A 23,255-nucleotide genomic window follows, 5' to 3' on the forward strand; every position below is an offset into this window, starting at 1 on the left:
CGTAAGAGGTGACGTATATAGCAGGGGAACCCCCCGAACCTAAACTCTAGCGCTGTGGATCGAACAGGATCTGAAAGCGCTTCCAACGCGTTCATAAACTTCTAGCATGCTAACTGATCAGACAGGCTGTGTTCCCAGCCAGCGGGAACCGGCTTCATCCAGCTAACACACACACACACACACACACACACACGCTTAATGAGTCTATGTGGGACGAGTTTACGCGGCACATTAAAACATATTCAACTGAAATGACACAAAGCGAATGTTTCGTTTTTGGTCAGAATTCCACTTCGGGAATGTCCCAATCGCCCGGACACAGTTAAAGCCCGGTATTGGGACCGTCTTGTATATTCTCATTTTCTGTTTTAACCATTTCTAGTTCAAACAGGCCCACCCAGACACCTGCAGCCAGCGCACCAGCCTGGGCCAGCAGAGACGCACACATATTTATCTACCACCACCACCACCACCACCACCACCACCATCAAGATCCTCACCACCACCACCACCACCACCACCACCACCACCACCACCCCCAAAACGAGCGAGGCGGTGCGCCTCCAGGCTGACGGGTGCAGGCGCGGCGCGGGGAGCGTCTTCACTTGCGGCGGCTGAAGATGCTCTTCTTGCTGGAGCTCTTGTCGGCCGAGCTGAAGCCGATGAGGAGGCGGGCCTTCTCGTCCTCCTCCTGCTTCATGCTGCTGTCCGGCTTGGCCTCCAGAGCCTTGCGCGACTCCGTTCCCTGCGTGGGCTTCAGCCGCAGCTTCTCCTTGATCATCTGCAGGAGGGCCGCGGCGTCAGCGGGAACATCGACAACATCAACATCGACACGGCGATACAGCGCTGCCCTGCTTCCTGCGATACGAGAATCGATACACTGGCCGCGCCGAATATCAATGTAATATTTACTTCTATATTCTTTTCTTTTTAGACAGGAAATGTCGCCCCAAATATCGATATTTTAACCAGAAAGTAAGGCGATGGCGCTCTACAGGTGAATGATGGACACCTGAACGGATGTTCACTAGACAAAGATGAGTAACTAAAAAACATGAAGCTATTATGGTTTACAAACGCAGCACTGCTGCCTCTTCTTTCGCACCGCACTTGGATCCACACTTTATCCGGACCGTGACGTGTGTGAAGCCCTCTGATGGTGAGCGAGGAGGAGAGAAGGTGTGGGGTGTGTACCTGGGCGACGAGCGCCTTGCGGCTGTCCCTCTTCACCGCCATGGCGAAGTCCAGCCAGGTCCAGGTGTTGTTGTGGTACTCCAGGCAGGGCAGCACCAGGTTCAGGTCCTTCCAATCCACGCTGCTCTTCTCTCCCTGGAGACAGACAGAGGATATCAAACCACAGGGACGGTCCCGTGTGACGTCACGGTAATGACCAGTGTTGGCCAGAGGGGATGCTAGTGGTCACTTCAGATCTGTTGACGCACAAACCTTCAGAGGTCATAACATAACGGGGGCATAAGTGAGTAGAGATTATAAAAGCGAGGCACAGCAGCAGGCTTTGAACGCGATCCATTTCATCAATACGGGCGATTTGTTCCCTTTTAGCAAAAGAGTGATTGTGATCAAATACCAGGGATCGATGGTCAGGGAGAGACAGAAAGAGAGAAACACAGAAATGAGCAAGAGAGACGGAAGGGAGAGAAAGAGAGACAGATTGAGGAGAGAGACAGAAAGGAGAGAGAAAGAGAAGCACAGAAATGAGCAAGAGATAGAGAAGGAGAGAGGCAGACAGAGATGGAGAAGAAGAGACAGAAAAGAGGGAGAGAAGGAGAGACAGAAAGAAGAGACAGAGAGACACATGAATGGAGAAGAAGAGGCAGCAAGGTGAGAGAGAGAAGTGAGACAGAAAGGAGACAGAGAACAGGAGAGACAGGATGGAGAGACAGAAGAAGAGAAACAGGAAGGAGAGAGACAGACAGAGATGGAGAAGAAGAGACAGAAAGGAGAGAGAGAGAGAGAGCAGAAGAGAGACAGGACGGTGAGAGAGAGCGAGCAGAAGAGAGACAGGAAGTTGAGAGAGAGAGCAGAAGAGAGACAGGACGGTGAAAGAGAGCAGAAGAGAGACCGGACGGTGAGAGAGAGAGCAGAAGAGAGACAGGACGGTGAGAGAGAGAGCAGAAGAAGGGCCCACCTTGTAGCTGACACAGAGCGGCACCTGGGGGATCTTGACGTAGATGAAGGAGTTGTTCATGGCCGCCCGCTCCTTCATCTTGTCGATGTCGTCCACCGGGTGCTGAGAGGGGGAGGGGGGAGGGGCAGCCGTTAGATACTCCTCCTGTCTGAGTGTGTCTCAAAGGGGGGGGGGGGGGGGGGGGAGTGGGCTTTACCTCCGGTGTCTTCCGGAAGGACCTCCGGACGCCGGTGCGGTTGGGGCCCTGGGCCGCTGCCTTGCTGGGCCCCAGCGGCCCCATGGAGTCCTCCGACAGCTGGCGCACCTTCGTCTGGACCCCTGGGGAGACAGGGCCCTCAGGTCAGTGGGGGGCACTGGCTCTAACTCACTGTACCCCCTGGACTCTAACACACTGGACCCCTAGACTCACTGGACCCCTAAACTCACTGTACCCCTAGACTCACTGTACCCCTAGACTCACTGTACCCCCCCTAGACTCACTGTACCCCTAGACTCACTGTACCCCCCCCTAGACTCACTGTACCCCCCCCTAGACTCACTGTACCCCCCCTAGACTCACTGTGCCCCTAGACTCACTGTGCCCCTAGACTCACTGTGCCCCTAGACTCACTGTACCCCTAGACTCACTGTACCCCCCCCTAGACTCACTGTACCCCCCCTAGACTCACTGTACCCCCCCTAGACTCACTGTGCCCCTAGACTCACTGGACCCCTAGACTCACTGTGCCCCTAGACTCACTGTACCCCTAGACTCACTGTACCCCTAGACTAACTGTACCCCTAGACTCACTGTACCCCTAGACTCACTGTACCCCCCCTAGACTCACTGTGCCCCTAGACTCACTGTACCCCTAGACTCACTGGACCCCTAAACTCACTGTACCCCTAGACTCACTGTACCCCTAGACTCACTGTACCCCCCCTAGACTCACTGTACCCCTAGACTAACTGTACCCCTAGACTCACTGTACCCCTAGACTCACTGTACCCCCCCTAGACTCACTGTACCCCTAGACTCACTGTACCCCCCCCAGACTCACTGTACCCCTAGACTCACTGTACCCCTAGACTCACTGTACCCCTAGACTCACTGTACCCCCCCTAGACTCACTGTACCCCTAGACTCACTGTACCCCTAGACTCACTGTACCCCTAGACTCACTGTACCCCCCCCTAGACTCACTGTACCCCTAGACTCACTGTACCCCCCCCTAGACTCACTGTACCCCTAGACTCACTGTACCCCTAGACTCACTGTACCCCTAGACTCACTGGACCCCTAGACTCACTGTACCCCTAGACTCACTGTACCCCTAGACTCACTGTACCCTTATACTCACTGTACCCCTAGACTCACTGTACCCTTATACTCACTGTACCCCTAGACTCACTGTACCCCCTAGACTTTTTTCAACAAACACACACAGATACACACACAGACCCCCCCCCCGGAGGCTTTTAATAGCCTTCAGCGATGACATAACAGGCCTGTCGGCGGCACACGCTCAGGGGCCGTGGAAGAGGCCATCGACCGCCTGCTCCGGGTTACAGGAGGGAGGGAACATCCTGTCACCTACCGGTGGTCACCAGCCTGAACTTGTCCTCCTCGTCTGCCACCTCCTCTTCCTCCACGTTGCGTCCCGGGAAGAAGAAGCCCATCATCCTCTTGAAGAACTGGTACATGAGCTGGATGGTGAGCGGAACCACGTTCACCTGGGGGGGGGGGGGGGGGCAGACACACAGCGACTCTTTGGTCAGGTGGTGCGACTCATCCGCATCATCAGTCTAATCCACATCATCATCCTGATCCTAACCTTCATCATCATCATCATCATCCTCATCACCTTCATCATCATCCTCATCCTAACCATCATCATCATCACCATCCTCATCTTAACCATCATCATCATCATCCTCGTCATCCTCATCACCTTCATCATCATCCTCATCCTAACCATCATCATCATCCTCATCATCTTCATCATCACCTTCATCATCATTCTCATCTTAACCATCATCCTCATCCTAACCATCATCATTATCCTCATCATCCTCATCACCTTCATCATCATCCTCATCTTAACCATCATCCTCGTCATCCTCATCACCTTCATCATCATCCTCATCCTAACCATCATCATCACCTTCATCATCATCCTCATCCTAACCATCATCATCATCCTCATCACCTTCATCATCATCCTCATCCTAACCATCTTCATCATCATCCTCATTACCCTCATCATCATCCTCATCCTCACCATCATCATCATCCTCATCACCTTCATCATCATCCTCATCCTAACCATCTTCATCATCATCCTCATCCTCACCATCACACCTGTGAGCCTTGGGGTCTGAACCCAGGACCTTCGGGTGGAGTCAAACTGAACCCAGGACCTTCGGGTGGAGTCAAACTGAACCCAGGACCTTCGGGTGGAGTCAAACTGAGCCCAGGACCTTCGGGTGGAGTCAAACTGAACCCAGGACCTTCGGGTGGAGTCAAACTGAACCCAGGACCTTCGGGTGGAGTCAAACTGAACCCAGGACCTTCGGGTGGAGTCAAACTGAACCCAGGACCTTTGGGTGGAGTCAAACTGAGCCCAGGACCTTCGGGTGGAGTCAAACTGAACCCAGGACCTTCGGGTGGAGTCAAACTGAACCCAGGACCTTCGGGTGGAGTCAAACTGAACCCAGGACCTTTGGGTGGAGTCAAACTGAACCCAGGACCTTCGGGTGGAGTCAAACTGAACCCAGGACCTTCGGGTGGAGTCAAACTGAGCCCAGGACCTTCGGGTGGAGTCAAACTGAACCCAGGACCTTCGGGTGGAGTCAAACTGAACCCAGGACCTTCGGGTGGAGTCAAACTGAACCCAGGACCTTCGGGTGGAGTCAAACTGAACCCAGGACCTTTGGGTGGAGTCAAACTGAGCCCAGGACCTTCGGGTGGAGTCAAACTGAACCCAGGACCTTCGGGTGGAGTCAAACTGAACCCAGGACCTTCGGGTGGAGTCAAACTGAACCCAGGACCTTCGGGTGGAGTCAAACTGAACCCAGGACCTTCGGGTGGAGTCAAACTGAACCCAGGACCTTCGGGTGGAGTCAAACTGAGCCCAGGACCTTCGGGTGGAGTCAAACTGAGCCCAGGACCTTCGGGTGGAGGGGCAAACTCTGTAACCCCTGGTCATTGTGTTAAACCAGCCAATAGCGCGCCAGGGGGAGAAGCCAGCTCGGTGATTGGCTCCCGCAAAAAAGTATCGGAAGCAGAAAGAGATGCATCGCTCTTCTCCGGACCCCTCTGCAGGGCGAGCTCAAACAGCCGGCAGAACGGACGGGGGGGGGGGGGGGGGGGTACCCAGTCTAGCGGTAGAGTTGGGTTCGGCTCACCTCAAAGTGCTCCTTCACCGAGATCCCGCCCACCGGGGGGCGCACTTTGCTGAAGATGCGCAGAGCGAACTGCCGGCCGGACTGGCTCTGGCTCTGGGGCCGCAGCACCACCTGGTGGACGGGAGGGGGAAGGACCGGTTAACTCCAGGGAAACGGAAGCATGCGAAAAACGAAAAGCATACCAACAAAAAAAATAGAAGACGTTAATCAAAAGTGTGCGAGATGGATGAGAAACGATAGAGAACACGATGGGGACGGCACTGAATGCGTCGGTTGATTCAAGGCATTCCTGGGTAGCATGCAGCCGATGGATTCGCCAGCGTGCGACATGGAACATGAATGCGTTGCTTGGACCGTCCATCTGGACACACAAGATGGGGTCCAAAACAACCACCACCACCACTACCACCACCACCACCACCACCACCACAACACGAACACCTAGCGCCGCTCTGCCAGGGCTGTACATACCCTCACTCGCTGCACAGAGAAAACCAAGGACAGGAGAGTTATTCATGTACAGCCACCTCAAACAAACAGCCGCATCATCACTTCAAATGCTACCGAAACGTTTCTTGGGGCCGCGCGAGGCCGGGGGGGGGGGGGAAAAGGTCAAACGGGTCGTTGTGCGTTGTTGTCCCCTCCGGGACGGACAGGGGCGTCCTCTAGAGGGGGGGCGGACGGACGGACGGCGGGGCTCACCTTGTAGGAGGCGTTGGGCAGCAGGTTGTTCATGGTGAACCAGCCCAGCTCCAGCAGGTGCTCCGCGGTGTCGTCCGACTTGTTGAGCTGGAAGGAGAGCAGCAGAACGAGGGGGGGGGTCAGCGTCCACAGGGAGGGGGTCAGCGTCCACAACAAGGGGGTCAACGTCAACAACCAGGGGGTCAACGTCAACAACCAGGGGGTCAACGTCAACAACCAGGGGGTCAACGAGGGGTCAACGTCAACAACCAGGGGGTCAACGTCAACAACCAGGGGGTCAACGAGGGGTCAACGTCAACAACCAGGGGGTCAACGTCAACAACCAGGGGGTCAACGTCAACAACCAGGGGGTCAACGTCAACAACCAGGGGGTCAACGATGGGTCAACGTCAACAACCAGGGGGTCAACGTCAACAACAAAGGGGTCAACGTCAACAACTAGGGGGTCAACGTCAACAACCAGGGGGTCAAAGCCCACAACAAGGGGGGTCAAAGAGGGGGTCAACGTCAACAACAAGGGGGTCAACGCCCACAACGAGGGGGGTCAACGTGGGGGTCACCGTCCACAACCAGGGGGTCAACATCCACAACGAGGGGGTCACCGTCCACAGGGACAGATGGCGACGGCCCCCGAGGACCGCTCCCAGACCGGCTCCCGGACCCCGCCCCCTCAGGCTGGCCCCGCCCACCTTGCTGTACATGAACCTCTGCAGCTCGAGCTCGGCGATGCCCAGCTGGCCGTCCTCCTCCGTCAGGCACCAGCTGGCCTGGGCGAAGAAGATCTCGGTGCGCCGCACCACGCTGACGTCCTCCGGGGGCTTCCGCAGCTCCAGCTTGTTGGCCCGCTGCAGCTGGAAGTCCTTGAAGCACCTGGGGGCGCGCACACACACACACACACACACACACAGAGGCACGCACACACACACACAAACACACACACACACAGAGGCACGCACAAACACACACACACACAGGCACGCACGCACACACACGCACACACACACAGAGGCACGCACACACACACACACACACAGAGGCACGCACAAACACACACACACAGACACAGAGGCACGCACACACACACACACACACACATTAATGAGGACATGCACAAACACGGAGGCACGTTCACACATGAGGACACTCACACACACACACACACACACACACACACACAGAGGCACATGCAAGGCCCAGGAGGACATGAAGACATGCATGAGCGGAGGCACGCACACACACACACACACACACACACACACACGGACACGCAAGAGCGGAGGAACGCACACACACGGTGACACGCACACACACACACAAGGACACGCACACACGGAGGCACGCACACACACACGAGGACAGGGAGACACACACACACACACACACACACACACACACGAGGACACAGCAGCACTTCAGCAGCAGCGACGCAGAGAGGAGGAGGTCGCGGTGCACGGCGCAGCGGCGGGGGCGCACCTGATGAGGATGTTGAGCTCCTCGCTCTTCATCTGCATGTCCGTCTTCTCCTTGTCCAGCTGGTTCTGCAGCCGCAGGTTGACCTCCTGCAAGTCCTCCCCGCTCTGCTCCTCGGGCTGGGTCTGCGGAGCAGACGGCAGAGCAGACGGCGTTCAGACGGCGTTCGGGTAAAGCGCCGCTGGGAGCCGATCCGCACACAGTCAACGCAAAAACGCCTTGAGAGGGTCCCTTCAGGGCCACGCGGATTACGGGCGGTACTACCCGCGACCTAGGCCTGCGCGATAAATCGTTGTGAAATCGCGATCTCGACCCGCCCCTGTGTGGATTTAAGTTTTAAATTATTATTATTATTTATTTTTTTGAAGCCTTCATTTACAGGTGTGTGCAGTTGGTTCAGTAGCTGTAAAAGGCCAGAGATTAAATACAATGTGCCGCTATATGTACAAAATAAATCAATCCGTTTTTTGATGCTGCACTTTAATCAGTTATAAATGGCCTCAGAAACACAACGCGCTAGAGGTGCCAAAAAACTATGTTTGGTACTGCCATTTATTTTTTTGTCATGGTTCATGTCTGCAATAAAAATTACATTTCGTGAGAAAAAAAAATCATGGCAGAGAATCGTGATATCAATTCTAAGCTAAAAAAATCGTGGTTCATATTTTCCCCCGAATCAGGCAGACATACCGGCGAACGATTCGCGCAAGTTTTGCTTGATGCCTTTGTCGTGACAGCCCACCAGCGTTCACTCCCTGAAGTCCAGAGGGAACGGCAAACCATCCCTCCCCGAGAAAGGGATGGTTGCCGTTTGCGGACTCCCAGAGCTCTATATCAATATAATATAATACAATATACAATATCTCGGCCGAAAGCTGTATGAACCCTAAACGGCTGTGTTGGGTTCCCCGACTTCTCTGGTAGTAGTAAAGACTCGCGGTGGTGGTTGTCTCAGCCATGGTTGGGGATGAATTGGCGGAAATAAACGTTGTTGTTCACAAGAGAACCCCTCCTCCTCCTCCCACAGGCTTCAAAACAGTCGCGAGTGCTTTGAAGTTCACGCAATCAAACTCGTTTACTCACGCACCGCAAATAATCATTACGCTTTTGTGAACAGCACCCATTTTCCACCGGCGGGTACGCTTCGGACCCAGCACGCCTCAGCCCAGCTCATACCCTTATGGCAGGGCGGGCTTCAGGCCGTAAGGCGATAGCCGCGGCAGCTACGTAAACATCGTGACCCCTTCAGGCGTCTCAGTACCCCGACGGAGGAGTACTGCGAGACGAGGACGGCGCAGTCCGGGTCGCGCCCGTTTTTGCCGGGCTAGGACCAGAGAGGAGGGGAACCTTCGGTGGGGGACCCAGCAGGAGGGAGCCAGGCGGGTCCTCACCCTGATGTTGGAGTAGATCTGCTTCTCCAGGCAGCGGATCAGGGCCACGTGCTGCCGCACCGCCTCCTGAAGGTGGAGGATGCTACTGCGCTGCTCCTCAGGGTTACTGGAGATCTCCAGCTGGAAGCGCACCCTCTGCTTCTTCTCACTGTGCTCCTGGACACGCACGCACACACACACACGCACACACATGCACACACACCCGCAGGCACGCAGGCAGATGAGCACACATGTACAGGCAGACACACACAAAAGCGCACACAGTCAAGTGTGCACACACAAACGAACACACACACACACACGCGCATATACACTCGCACACAACCAGACACAGACACACGGACACACACACACACACACACACACACAGGCAGATGAGCACACATACAGGCAGACACACACACAATCGCACACACTCAAGAGTGCACACACAAACGACCACACACAAGCGTGCACACACACACACACACACACACACACACACACACAGATAAGAACACGCCCACACGCATTTACACTCGCACAGAACCAGACACGGACACACACACACACAAATGAACAGAAACACAAACGGACACACAGCAACAAAAACGGACACACACACACAAACGGAGACACACAAACGGACGGACACACACGCACACACACACACACAAACACACACACAAACACAAATGAACAGAAACACAAACGGACACACAGAAACGAAAACGGACACACACACACAAACGGAGACACACACACAGACACACACACACACACCCCCACCCACCCAGGCGGCGGCGGCCCTACCTTGCGTTTGGTCTCCACGTGCAGCAGCAGGTTGTTGACGATGTCCAGGATCATGGCGTACTGCACGGGGTTGGTGGAGATCTCCAGCTCGTGGTGGATGAGGGTGAAGGTGTCCACCGCGCCTGGGGGAGGAGGAGCACAGCAGACATGGACCCCCACCCTCCAGGACCAGGGACCCCCACCCTCCAGGACCCCCACCCTCTAGGACCAGGGACCCCCACCCTCCAGGACCAGGGACCCCCACCCTCCAGGACCAGGGACCCCCACCCTCCAGGACCAGGGACCCCCACCCTCCAGGACCAGGGACCCCCACCCTCCAGGACCCCCACCCTCCAGGACCAGGGACCCCCACCCTCCAGGACCCCCACCCTCTAGGACCCCCACCCTCCAGGACCAGGGACCCCCACCCTCCAGGACCCCCACCCTCTAGGACCCCCACCCTCCAGGACCAGGGACCCCCACCCTCTAGGACCAGGGACCCCCACCCTCTAGGACCCCCACCCTCCAGGACCAGGGACCCCCACCCTCTAGGACCAGGGACCCCCACCCTCCAGGACCCCCACCCTCTAGGACCCCCACCCTCTAGGACCAGGGACCCCCACCCTCCAGGACCCCCACCCTCTAGGACCCCCACCCTCTAGGACCAGGGACCCCCACCCTCCAGGACCAGGGACGCCCACCCTCCAGGACCAGGGACCCCCACCCTCCAGGACCAGGGACGCCCACCCTCCAGGACCAGGGACCCCCACCCTCCAGGACCAGGGACCCCCACCCTCCAGGACCAGGGACCCCCACCCTCCAGGACCAGGGACGCCCACCCTCCAGGACCAGGGACCCCCACCCTCCAGGACCAGGGACCCCCACCCTCCAGGACCAGGGACCCCCACCCTCCAGGACCAGGGACGCCCACCCTCCAGGACCAGGGACCCCCACCCTCCAGGACCAGGGACCCCCACCCTCCAGGACCAGGGACCCCCACCCTCTAGGACCAGGGACCCCCACCCTCCAGGACCCCCACCCTCCAGGACCAGGGACCCCCACCCTCCAGGACCAGGGACCCCCACCCTCTAGGACCAGGGACCCCCACCCTCCAGGACCAGGGACCCCCACCCTCTAGGACCAGGGACCCCCACCCTCCAGGACCAGGGACCCCCACCCTCTAGGACCAGGGACCCCCACCCTCCAGGACCCCCACCCTCCAGGACCAGGAACCCCCACCCTCCAGGACCAGGGACCCCCACCCTCCAGGACCAGGGACCCCCACCCTCCAGGACCAGGGACCCCCACCCTCTAGGACCAGGGACCCCCACCCTCCAGGACCAGGGACCCCCACCCTCCAGGACCAGGGACCCCCACCCTCCAGGACCAGGGACCCCCACCCTCTAGGACCAGGGACCCCCACCCTCCAGGACCAGGGACCCCCACCCTCTAGGACCAGGGACCCCCACCCTCCAGGACCAGGGACCCCCACCCTCCAGGACCAGGGACCCCCACCCTCTAGGACCAGGGACCCCCAACCTCTACGACCAGGGACCCCCACATTCTAGGACCAGGGACCCCCATCCCCCAGGACCCCCACCCTCTAAAACCAGGGACCCCCACCCTCTTAGACCAGGGACCCCCACCCTCTAGGACCAGGGACCCCCACCCTCCAGGACCCCCACCCTCTACAACCAGGGACCCCCACCCTCTTAGACCAGGGACCCCCACCCTCTTAGACCAGGGACCCCCACCCTCTACAACCAGGGACCCCCACACCCCAGGACTAGGGACCCCCACCCTCTTAGACCAGGGACCCCCACCCTCTTAGACCAGGGACCCCCACCCTCTAGGACCAGGGACTCCCACCCTCTTAGACCAGGGACCCCCACCCTCTACAACCAGGGACCCCCACACCCCAGGACCAGGGACCCCCACCCTCTTAGACCAGGGACCCCCACCTCCCACCCCCCAGGACCTACCGGCCTGCTTCTTGAGCAGGTCCTCCTTCTCGTGCTGGTCGGGGACCTGGGGGGGCTTGATCTGCGTGGCGAGCTCGGGGCCGATGTCGTGGCTGTAGCCGATGTAGTACATGCGGCAGCTGCAGCGCGAGATGATGCGCTGGACCTGCTGCGTGTCGTTCACCTGCGCCGGCTGGTTCCAGTCTGCGGGGGGGGGGGGGGGGGGGGAACGAGGACCCCTCCGTAAGCGGTGGGGATGCAAAGTGTGGCCAGCCTGTTGCACACTAGAGCAGTGGTCCTCAAATGGGGGTACAGGTACCTTTAGGGGTACTTTGGAGTACACAGAAATGGTCCCCCCCGTCCCCCCCCAAAAAAAGAAGCTAACTATGTTTTGTTTTTGTCGGTTGAGGGGGGGACTAGGCTGGAGAAATCTTATCGGGGGTACACTGGTAGGAAATGTTTGAGAACCACTGAGCGAGAGCAACAGCACATCACATGTACAGAGCAAAGAGTGAGTGAGTGAGTGAGTGAGTGAGTGAGTGAGTGAGTGAGTGAGTGAGTGAGTGAGCGAGTGAGTGAGTGAGTGAGTGGGTGAGTGGGTGGTACCTGTGGTGGTGCTGACCATCCCGCCAACAGCCTGTCCGCTCTCCATCAGCTCCAACACCGAGTCCAGGTTCCTCTCCCTGTGCTCCTCGATGTTCTTCACCTGAAAACAAACAGCGCCCCCCCCGCAGGTCAAACAGGGGACTGCAGCTCCCTTATCAAGGTGACGTTACTCTGGGATGCAGCGGGCCTACTGTTACAGCCAAACTTGAGATCCAGCAATCGTACTGTGTTACAGCCAAACTTCTGGTCCAGCAGTCCTACTGGGTTATAGCAGAACCTCTCCTCCAGCAGCCCTACTATGTTATCGCAGAACTTCTGGTCCAGCAGTCCTACTGCTAGAGCCAAACTTCTGACCCAGCAGTCCTACTGGGTTACAGCAGAACCTCTGATCCAGAAGTCCTACTGGGTTACAGCAGAACCTCTGATCCAGAAGTCCTACTGTGTTACAGCAGAACCTCTGATCCAGAAGTCCTACTGTGTTACAGCAGAGCCTCTGACCCAGAAGTCCTACTGGGTTACGGCAGAACTTCTGACTCTGGCGTCTCACAGCCCTTTCTAGAGGAGGGGCAGCACACAGCTGGAGGCCTTGTTCCCCTGCTGCTCCTTCATCTCCCCCCCACCCAGCTCGACGGACCCGAGGTGGCCTCTGGGGGTACCAGGCCCGCCGCCTACCTCCAGCCAGAGCTGCCGGTCCTCCTGCTCCGAGGGGTTGGGCTCCATGGTGGCGAAGTACTGCATGCCGTCCAGCAGGCAGGTCCACGTGGTCTTCTGCTTCAGCGTGTCGTTGTACCAGGCCGGGTGGTGCTCACACTGCAGCAGCTGGGCCTTGGCGGCCGACACCAGCACGCAGCCGGCCGTCTCCGTGCCCCGCAGCATCATCTGGAGCGGGGGGGGGGGTCACCGCCACTATCGTTTCTGATTGGATTACGATTCGCTCCCCCACCCCCACGCTAACAAGGGGCAGCAGTGGCTCAGGAGGTGGAGCGGGTTGACTTGTGACCGGAAGGTTGCTAGCTGAGTGTGGAGGTGTCCCTGAGCGAGACGCCTCACCCTAACGAGCTGGCTGACGTCTTCAATAGTTGAGGACTCCGCCGTCGGTGTGGGTGTGTATGGATGGTTGTGTGTCGCTTTGGATAGAGCGTTCTCTTATGGCGCTTAAGGTCCGGTACGGTTAGGTGCGGCTCAGTTACGGCTCGCATTTCCACCGCCGACAGTAACCTTATGGTAGGGCGAGGTTTAAGCTGCATTGCGATACCCGCGGCGGCTACGTAAGCATTGTTACCTCATAGCAGCCTGACACAGTGTAGCCTGCTAATAAATCCAATGACAAAGAAGAACGTGAGACATTAAACAAAGAACAACAATGGAGGAGGTCCAAGAAGGACGGCAAACTTTTGCGCAACATCTTCTTCAATAAACAAAGCTTTGTCCAGAAATTCCTCGCGGGTACTGTGTTTGTTTGTTATTATCCCCCTGTCGCACGGAAGTGGCGATTCTGTCGCCCGATCAACGGCGGATGTTACCTGGCAGTTGACCAGCTCGATGAACCAGTTGCGGTTGTAGACGTCGTCGGTCTGCGAGGCGGCGATGCCGCAGAGCGGCTCGCCCAGCCCGGAGTCCTCCTCCGAGAACACCACAAACTTATCGTTCTCCTCGATCAGCTTCTGCAGCATGGAGGTTCCTGAGGGAGGAGAACCGGACGTTCAGTGAGAACCTGACTGACGGAACATCAGAGGACCTTCAGCCAGAACCTTAAACATCAGAGGACCTTCAGCTAGAACCTTAAACATCACAGCTAGAACCTGAAACATCAGAGGGCCTTCAAATAGAACCTGAAACATCAGGGGACCTTCAGCTAGAACCTGAAATATCAGGGGACCTTCAGCTAGAACCTGAAACATCAGTGGACCTTCAGCTAGAACCTGAAACATCAGGGGACCTTCAGCTAGAACCTGAAACATCAGGGGACCTTCAGCTAGAACCTGAAACATCAGAGGACCTTCAGCTAGAACCTGAAACATGAGAGGGCCTTCAGCTAGAACCGGAAACATCAGAGGGCCTTCAGCTAGAACGTGAAACATCAGAGGATGATCAGCTAGAACCTGAAGCATCAGAGGCCCTTCAGCTAGAACCTGAAACATCAGAGGATGATCAGCTAGAACCTGAAACATCAGAAGACCTTCAGCTAGAACCTGAAACATCAGAGGATGATCAGCTAGAACCTTAAACATCAGAGGACTCTCAGCTAGAACCTGAAGCATCAGAGGACTCTCAGCTAGAACCTGACCAATGGAACATTAGTGAACGCAGAGGAGGAGTGATCCGTTAACGCAGTAATTCTCCACCAAACGTGAGGAAGTGGAGACTTATTATCACTTTAAGTCTTGAACTTCAGTTTTTCATGATTGTGTTTCCGAGTCTGAGCATATTGGCTACCACAGCTAACCTGGACTTCACCTTTGAGGCATTACCTCCAGGATCCCCCGAGATCCCAGATCCAATCCTGAAGGATCATCTCACCTCAGCCCTGCTGTCCTGGTTTACTTTGAAGTGTTACATCACCCAATATAAAAAACGCTGTTTCATGCCACGTTTAAGAGACGGAAGCAGAGGTGCTGAAGTGCAGAAGTTAATGGAAAGGCTGTAAAGAAATGGCAGAGTTCACCTCATGTATGGGTTCCCATAGGCTTAACGATTGTCTCATGTGTGGGTGAAACTGAATCATTGATCGATGGGTTGGTTCCTATGACCTACAGCAAAAGAGCTGTAGTGCTCATATTTTCTGTGGAGAGTATAATGCCAGAAAGTGAAAAAGGCATTCTTTGTCTACCGCTGAATCCTACCCTTTCCTCAGTGAGGCTGGGTCTAAGCACACTTCACTCCCACACTCACTACTTCAACGTTGTTCTTCATCACAAGATTAAATCAGGTCAACGCCGGCCTCACGTAGCCAAAGGCCCGTCCTGGAGGTTCACAGGGTGACCGTGTCTGCAGTGTTTGGTCTCACGGGAGCTACATGCTAACCCCTTTCTGATGAGAGGCAGTCACTTAAAATTAGCTCAGGGTTCCTAAAGGGAATATCCCCGCCTCTCCGAGGGGCTGGGGTCCTATAAGACCAGAGACCCCCCATCCTCTTAGACCAGGGCCCAGTCCTCTATGACCCCCATCCTCTGAGACCAGGGACCCCCACCCTCTGAGACCAGGGACCCCCACCCTCTGAGACCAGGGACCCCCACCCTCTGAGACCAGGGACCCCCACCCTCTGAGACCAGGGACCCCCACCGTCTGAGACCAGGCACCCCCACCCTCTGAGACCAGGGACCCCCATCCTCTGAGACCAGGGACCCCCACCCTCTGAGACCAGGGACCCCCACCCTCTGAGACCAGGGACCCCCACCGTCTGACACCAGGCACCCCCATCCTCTAGGACCAGGGACCCCCACCCTCTGAGACCAGGGACCCCCACCCTCTGAGACCAGGGACCCCCACCCTCTGAGACCAGGGACCCCCACCCTCTGAGACCAGGGACCCCCACCCTCTGAGACCAGGGACCCCCACCCTCTGAGACCAGGGACCCCCACCCTCTGAGACCAGGCACCCCCATCCTCTAGGACCAGGGACCCCCACCCTCTGAGACCAGGGACCCCCACCGTCTGAGACCAGGCACCCCCATCCTCTAGGACCAGGGACCCCCACCCTCTGAGACCAGGCACCCCCACCCTCTGAGACCAGGCACCCCCACCCTCTGAGACCAGGGACCCCCCATCCTCTGAGACCGACCCCGACCCACCTTCGTTCTGGTTCTTCTCGGCGCGGGCGGGGGCGGTCAGAACGGGCGTGGTGGGGGCCGTGCCGGGGGAGTAGTTGGAGGGCGATCGGCGAAGCTTCTTGGTCTGAGGCTGGGGGTCGATGCGCAGCCCCTTCAGCGCCTCGGTGGAGAGGTTCCTCTTCAGCACCGCCGCCTTCTTGTAGCCGTCGTACAGGCCGAAGGCGATGTTGCGGTTGGTGGTGGTCCAGGACGCCCGCAGGTCCACCAGACGCAGCCGGTGGGTGTAGGACGCGTTGCTCTCCGCCTTGGAGCTGGGGTCCTGGGGGGGGGGAACAATCCAATTATAAGAGTAAAAAAATGGCTCAACATCATCACCATCACAATGAATACCAACATCATCACCATCGCCATGAATACCAGCATCATCACCATCACTATGACTACCATCACTATGACTACCAAAATCCTCTCCTTCAATATGACTACTAACATCATCACCATCACTATGACGACTAACATCATCACCATCACTGCTATAGCCAAAATCCTCTCCATCACTATGACTACTAACATCATCACCATCACTATGAATACCAGCATCATCACCATCACTATGACTACCATCACTATGACTACCAAAATCCTCTCCTTCAATATGACTACTAACATCATCACCATCACTATGACGACTAACATCATCACCATCACTATGACGACTAACATCATCACCATCACTGCTATAGCCAAAATCCTCTCCATCACTATGACTACTAACATCATCACCATCACTATGACGACTAACATCATCACCATCACTATGACTACCCAGGTTGTAGTCATAGTGGGGGGGGGGGGGGGGGCAGCGACAATCAAATTGATGAGAGTAAAAAAATGGCTCCCGTGCAGATCATATTGACCTTCTTCATTTGGACACTTTCATTCATTTGGAGTACGGATGTCGTTTATGATCAGGTCAGGGGGTCAGGGTATCTGGCTCATGGATGCCTGCAGGTAGACGGTGGACTTTGGGGTTCAAACCCAGAGCCTTGGGTCAATAAAAGGCACCAAGACCCATGGGAGCCAGTACCAGAACAACCCCGTCCCGATGCAGGAGAGCCTCTCTTTGACCCATCGGAGGAACAGCAGGAGAGCGAGCGTCTGTGACTGCGCTGGGGGTTCGGGTCAGGCTCACCTCCTCCACGCGGTTGCTCTGCCGCTGGTAGCTGAGCGAGGAAAGGCTGAGCAGGTGGGTCTTCTTCACCTGGGTGTCGGCCGTCTCGTCCCAGGTAGAGGCCATGAGGTGCACCGTCACCTCCGACAGCTCGCTGACCATCTGGGTCACGTTCCACTCCGAGATCAGACGCCTCATCACAGTGCCCGCTGAGGGGGGGGGAGAGACGGGAGCATGTTGAACATGGTGCTGCTCGAGGATAAATGGTCAATGGTAAACGGACTGCATTTATAAAGCGCTTTTCTAACCAGTGGCCCCTCATAACGCTTCACAATATTGCTTCGCATTCACACATTCACCCACCGACGGCGGAGTCAACCCTGCCAGGCGACAGCCAGCTCGTCGGGAGCAGTCAGGGTGAGGCGTCTCGCTCAGGGACACCTCGACACTCCGCTAGGAGGAGCCGGGGATCGAACCGGCAACCTTCCGGTAACCAGCCAACCCGCTCTACCTCCTGAACCACATGCCGATAAGATAGCATGACTGCCACACCAAGGCACACTGTGGTTTTTTCAGGGAGGGATTAGTCATCTTGCTCAAGAATGGCTTCAGGTAGTCAGCGGATATTGGGCTGCGAACCCAGTACCCTTTAGCTGGGGGTCATACATCCAAACTAGAACATCCTGCCTCGGATGTGATCTGATCCAATTTTGAACAGAAGCAAATGGCGACAACCGAGTGCCTTGCAATCCATCCACGAACAACATTGACACCACCTTCCAATCATGCTCCTCTTCTCCCTGCTATCCTCAAACCTCTCCCTTGACCTCCCCTGAGTCGAGTCCCCCGTGGTTCCAGTGTGTCCTACCCTGTGGGATGAGCCTCTGGGCCCCCCGGGTGAAGACGTGGCCCTTCCTGCACTCCACCTGGATGCCCCTCTGCTGGGCGAAGGAGGCCCAGTAGTGGACCTGGAGGGCGGGGGGGGGGGCACAGAGACACGCGGCTCAGAGGACAGGACGCAGCGATATTCATGGAGAGGGAACAGCGGCGACCACAACAGGGCAGAGGAGAGAGAGAGACAGACACACACGCACAGATAGACACAAAAAGATGGATTTCTCTTTGTAGAGAAATGAGAACAATACTAATTGGAATGCCCACTTTACAGAGAACAGTGCTCGCGCACACACACACACACACGCACGCACACATGCACACACACTGTGTCTGAAACAATCAGAAAAACACGAACACAACAAGAAGGATACACCCACGCCGACTCCTTGCCTGAGGCCGATCCTACGAACCCCGCCCGTGGGCCCATGGCAGACGACCAGGGGGGGGAACAGGTGTGGCCCGGTTACCTGCAGCTGCGGGAAGGCGGCGGTGTACGACAGCTGCTTGTAGTGCTGGCCCAGCTTCCTGCGGATGGGCCGCAGGCTGTGGAACAGCTTCCCCCTGCAGATGGGCCGCGACACGCCCGTCCAGGTGGCCCAGAAGTTCTGCATCCAGCGCAGGGTGCTGCTGTAGAACAGCATCCTGGGCTGGCAGGGCTCTGAACAGGGGGGGGGGGGGCGCACACAGAGCGGTCACTGAGATGCGGGACTCGGAGCTCTTCACTAAAGTAAAGCGCTCTGGCCCTCACTCACTACTCACCGGGGGGGGGGGGGGGGGGGGGGGTAGTCTCTGTGACGATTGTTGTGCTCAGGACTGATTCAAAATAGAGGGTAGGAAAAAAAAAAACCCTGAAACCATGAAATGCCGGCTCGGCCCGGCTTTTCATCTTCCCATTACCTTCACTATGACTACAACCTGATGTTGGTAGTCATGGTGATGGTGATGGTGTTAGTCGTCATAGCGAGGGTGATGATGTTGGTAGTCATAGTGATGGTGATGATGTTGGTCGTCATAGCGATGGAGAGGATTTTGGTAGTCATAGTGATGGTGATGATGTTAGTCATCATAGTGATGGTGATAATGTTAGTAGTCATAGCGACGGTGATGATGTTGGTCGTCATAGCGATGGTGATGATGTTAGTAGTCATAGCGACGGTGATGATGTTGGTAGTCATAGTGACGGTGATGATGTTGGTAGTCATAGCGACGGTGATGATGTTGGTAGTCATAGTGTTGGTGATGATGTTGGCCGTCATAGTGATGGTGATGCTGTTAGTAGTCATAGCGATGGTGATGATGTTAGTAGTCATAGCGATGGTGATGATGTTAGTAGTCATAGCGATGGTGATGATGTTAGTAGTCATAGCGACAGTGATGATGTTGGTAGTCACAGTGATGGTGATGATGTTGGTAGTCATAGTGATGGTGATGATGTTGGTCGTCATAGCGATGGTGATGATGTTAGTAGTCATAGTGCTGGTGATGATGTTAGTAGTCATAGTGTTGGTGACGATGTTGGTAGTCATAGCGATGGTGATGATGTTAGTAGTCATAGTGCTGGTGACGATGTTGGTAGTCATAGCGATGGTGATGATGTTGGTCGTCATAGCGATGGTGATGATGTTAGTAGTCATAGTGGTGGTGATGATGTTGGTCGTCATAGCGATGGTGATGATGTTAGTAGTCATAGTGGTGGTGATGATGTTGGTCGTCATAGCGATGGCCTACCGGTGCCACAGTGCTGGTTGAGGTCCATGGTGATGGACAGGTTGAGGTTCTCCGAGCGGAAGGCGCGGTACGAGTCGTGGGGCTGCCCCGAGGTCACATCCGCCACGTTCTCCGCGCAGCAGAGCGTCACGGCGTAGTGGTCGTGGGGGTTGCCATGGCAAAGCCACTGGAGGTCGAGGGTCATGCACAGGTTGGGCAGGTGGAGGAAGCAGATGTCGTCATACCTGGAGCGAGAGGAAGGGCGTTATTATCTGGCTCAGTGCCAAGTGGCCGGCACTTAATGTACGCACTTATTGTATGTTGTATGTCCTGGCACTTAAAAATAGTACTTAGCATTGTGTAAAATGATGTAGCATCTTACCCTAGCTATCTTTGTTGTATACAGGGAATGGGTTAACCTAGGCGATGGCTAGTGCTTGGCACTTGTTTCTATGAACATCCTTACTGCACCGACAGCGATATATTGCTGTTTCTCTTTCTTCTGACAAATGTTCTTATTGTAAGTCGCTTTGGATAAAAGCGTCTGCTAAATGCCCTGAATGTAAATGTGTGAGATTCTGGTTATATTTGGGACACCCGGACCCAGTTCCCTCTACTTACTTTGAGGCCGTTCTGACGTTGACGTCCATGTCCCCTTTGAAAACGAACTGGCCTGGGTTCCAGTCGTAGTTTACCTTGTTCCACTCCCAGTGCAGGTTCTCTATCGTGTTGTATGGGTCCTGGGTTAGAAGAACAAAGAATTGAGTTTACCGCGAGAAATGTGGAAGAAAGTCAGGACCATTCCTTAACTCCTACATGTTTGATATGTTAGAGTTAGAGTTGTTCCGATACCGATACCAGAATCGGAAATTCCTCCAATCGGCGAGTACGCAAGTCAACGCTCCGATCCGATAGTATCACTTGACTCATTTACTGCACAGGCTGAGAACATGAAAAGTACGGTGTTATGCTGCGTTCGTTAACGGTGGGAGTTGGAAAGTCAGATTGGGAAACACGTCATCCCCGACCTACATGCGTTTAAGCTAGCAAGATGGAAAAACACGGATGCATTGACACTTAACTACAAGAATACAAATGTACTATAAATATAGATTAGGAATAAAAATGCTCTGGTTAGGTTTAGAAAAAAAAAGGAATTGTCGACAGTAAGTGAACCGACTGTACATGCTGTCCTCGTAAGAGAACCCTTCAATACAACGAGTGCTATCAGTAGTTCCAATGCTAGCGGCTGTATCGGTATATACTCATTATCGGCCGATACTCAAGTTCCAATTAATGGTATCGGAACATCTCTAGTCAGAGCAACACCGTGTTGATCATAGGCTGCAGGTTTGTGGTGAACAAAAGCACAAATGAAACGATCTGTGATCAGCTAGAGGACGTCAGTCAGTCAGTCAGTCAGTCAGTCAGTCGGAGCAGCACCTCGGTGGCCAGCTGGTGCAGGTTGGCGTGGTCGATGTCCATCACGAAGCGCCCGTGCAGCAGCAGGCGGCTCTTGTCCCACCAGGCCAGCTGAGGCGAGGGGTCCACGGAGGCCTTGGTCAGCAGGTCCGCCACCTGGCCAATCAGAGTCCAGGCCGGGTCCCAGCACGGCCCCCACACGATGGTGTACAGAGCGATGGTGGCTGCGGAGGAAAACGTTCCCCATCAGCACTTTCTAGAGAGCGATGGCACATTGGACTTACATAGCGCTTCTCTAAACGCTTTACCGAGTGAACACAAATCAAAACGGATATAATTAAAAAGATTAAAAGGGAGGAATGGGAGAGGAGGGAGGGAGGTTATGTGGTGAAAGCAATCTTAATAGGTGGGTTTTGAGGGCCTGTTTAGATGAAGGGAGTGTGTTGGTCTGTCGGAATCTGGTTGTGGCTGGGGAGGGAGTCCCAGAGGGAGGTTGCGGCCCACGAGAGAGCCCCGTCACCCCAGGTCAGTAGCTTGGTCCTGGGGGTTCTGTGTGTGGTCGTGTCTTTAGACCTGACGCAGCGGGTAGGAGTGTGATGGAGATGGAGGAGGAGGAGGAGGAGGAGGAGGAGGAGGAGGAGGAGGAGGAGGAGGAGGAGAGGAACCTGAACACCTTCCTGGTGCAGCCCAAGAGGAGCTCAGGTGATAATAGAATATAACAGGAGCGGGAGAGGGTTCGACTCCCTGCTCAAAGGCACTTGGTTTGGTCCACAGACTACCTGTGGACCAAACCACAAGTAGGTCTGTAGGTCCACAGGTAGGTCAAACCACAGGTCTGTGGTTTGGCCCACAGGTAGTCTGGGCATCCTGAGCGGCATGTGGCTCAGGAGGTAGAGGGGATTGGCTGGTAATCTGAAGGTTGCTAGTTCGGTCCCTGGCTACTCCTAGCCGAGTGTCCCTGAGCAAGGCACCCCACCCTGACCGCTCCCGACGAGCCGGCTGTCGCCCTGCGTGGCTGACACCGCCGTCGGTGTGTGAATGTGCGCATGAATGGGTGAATGTGAGGCGGTGTTGTGAAGCGCTGTGAGGGGCCGCTGGTTAGAATAGCGCTGTGTAGATGCAGTCCGTTCACCGGTACGCCTAACCTCCACCTGCACCGTCATGACGATAAGCGAATGAGTCATGACTCGCTGCGGGTTCGAATCCCGCGACTCACATTTGAAGTCGTAGTAGAACTTGAGCGGGGGCATGTTCCTGTGCACCGTGACGTCTCCCCAGGGGGCCCCCAGCGGGAGGGTGTGCCTGCGGTGGGCACGGGCCTGGCCGTCCTGCTCCGTGCCCACCAGGCGCCCCGACAGCTCCCAGGCCCGGATCTCAAAGAGGTAGCGGGGGTAGTCCCGGATCCTCACTGGAACACACGACGGAGCGGGGACACGCTGCACTTTAATAGGGCAGGGTATCGCACCCCACAACTCCACCCCATTCTTTAGGTCTCGAATCGATTCGATATCGATTCGAATTGCTTCGATATCGATTCAATAATACGTGCAGATGACAAAAATACCTAAATATTATTTAGAATTAACCATTTTAAAACGAATCAACCATTTCATTGTGCTTCAACTAGCAAAAAGGGACTACACCATTGTATAGTATTGTTCCTGAGCTAAACCTGCGGCATCAAAGTAATAATCATAACATGGACAAATGTAAAAGGGCACGTACATTTAGGCATACTCGCTTCTAGATTACAATGACTGACTATGTTTTTTTTTTATGGAAATAATCGATTTCAAAAAAATTCTGAATCAAAATTGAATCAAGAACAAATAAATTGCACTGCATTGATGAA

The 23,255-nt window shown here is 55.6% G+C and overlaps 1 protein-coding gene across 2 annotated transcripts in view; it reads right to left on the bottom strand.

The window, feature by feature from the left end:
• Positions 1–543: 543 nt before the first annotated feature.
• LOC307072853 (bridge-like lipid transfer protein family member 2) overlaps positions 544–23,255 on the bottom strand; it is a 36,929-nt gene continuing 14,217 nt past the window's right edge. For both annotated transcript variants that reach the window (XM_079732383.1, XM_079732384.1), the window contains exons 18-40: positions 22,620–22,811; positions 21,425–21,627; positions 20,603–20,721; positions 20,003–20,226; positions 18,742–18,932; positions 18,246–18,345; positions 17,399–17,586; positions 16,228–16,525; positions 13,961–14,118; positions 13,110–13,316; positions 12,438–12,537; positions 11,853–12,035; positions 9,892–10,013; positions 9,100–9,255; positions 7,712–7,833; positions 6,928–7,108; positions 6,239–6,325; positions 5,537–5,647; positions 3,727–3,862; positions 2,346–2,467; positions 2,150–2,251; positions 1,195–1,329; positions 544–781 (exon numbers count right to left, since the gene is read on the bottom strand). In XM_079732383.1, coding sequence (XP_079588509.1) covers positions 602–781; positions 1,195–1,329; positions 2,150–2,251; positions 2,346–2,467; positions 3,727–3,862; positions 5,537–5,647; positions 6,239–6,325; positions 6,928–7,108; positions 7,712–7,833; positions 9,100–9,255; positions 9,892–10,013; positions 11,853–12,035; positions 12,438–12,537; positions 13,110–13,316; positions 13,961–14,118; positions 16,228–16,525; positions 17,399–17,586; positions 18,246–18,345; positions 18,742–18,932; positions 20,003–20,226; positions 20,603–20,721; positions 21,425–21,627; positions 22,620–22,811 — 3,617 coding nt within the window. In that variant the 3' untranslated portion in view covers positions 544–601. The remainder of the gene's footprint in view (positions 782–1,194; positions 1,330–2,149; positions 2,252–2,345; positions 2,468–3,726; positions 3,863–5,536; positions 5,648–6,238; positions 6,326–6,927; positions 7,109–7,711; positions 7,834–9,099; positions 9,256–9,891; positions 10,014–11,852; positions 12,036–12,437; positions 12,538–13,109; positions 13,317–13,960; positions 14,119–16,227; positions 16,526–17,398; positions 17,587–18,245; positions 18,346–18,741; positions 18,933–20,002; positions 20,227–20,602; positions 20,722–21,424; positions 21,628–22,619; positions 22,812–23,255) is intronic.

Source organism: Pollachius pollachius, assembly GCF_949987615.1.
Source record: "Pollachius pollachius genome assembly, chromosome: 3".
Lineage (NCBI taxonomy): Eukaryota > Metazoa > Chordata > Actinopteri > Gadiformes > Gadidae > Pollachius > Pollachius pollachius.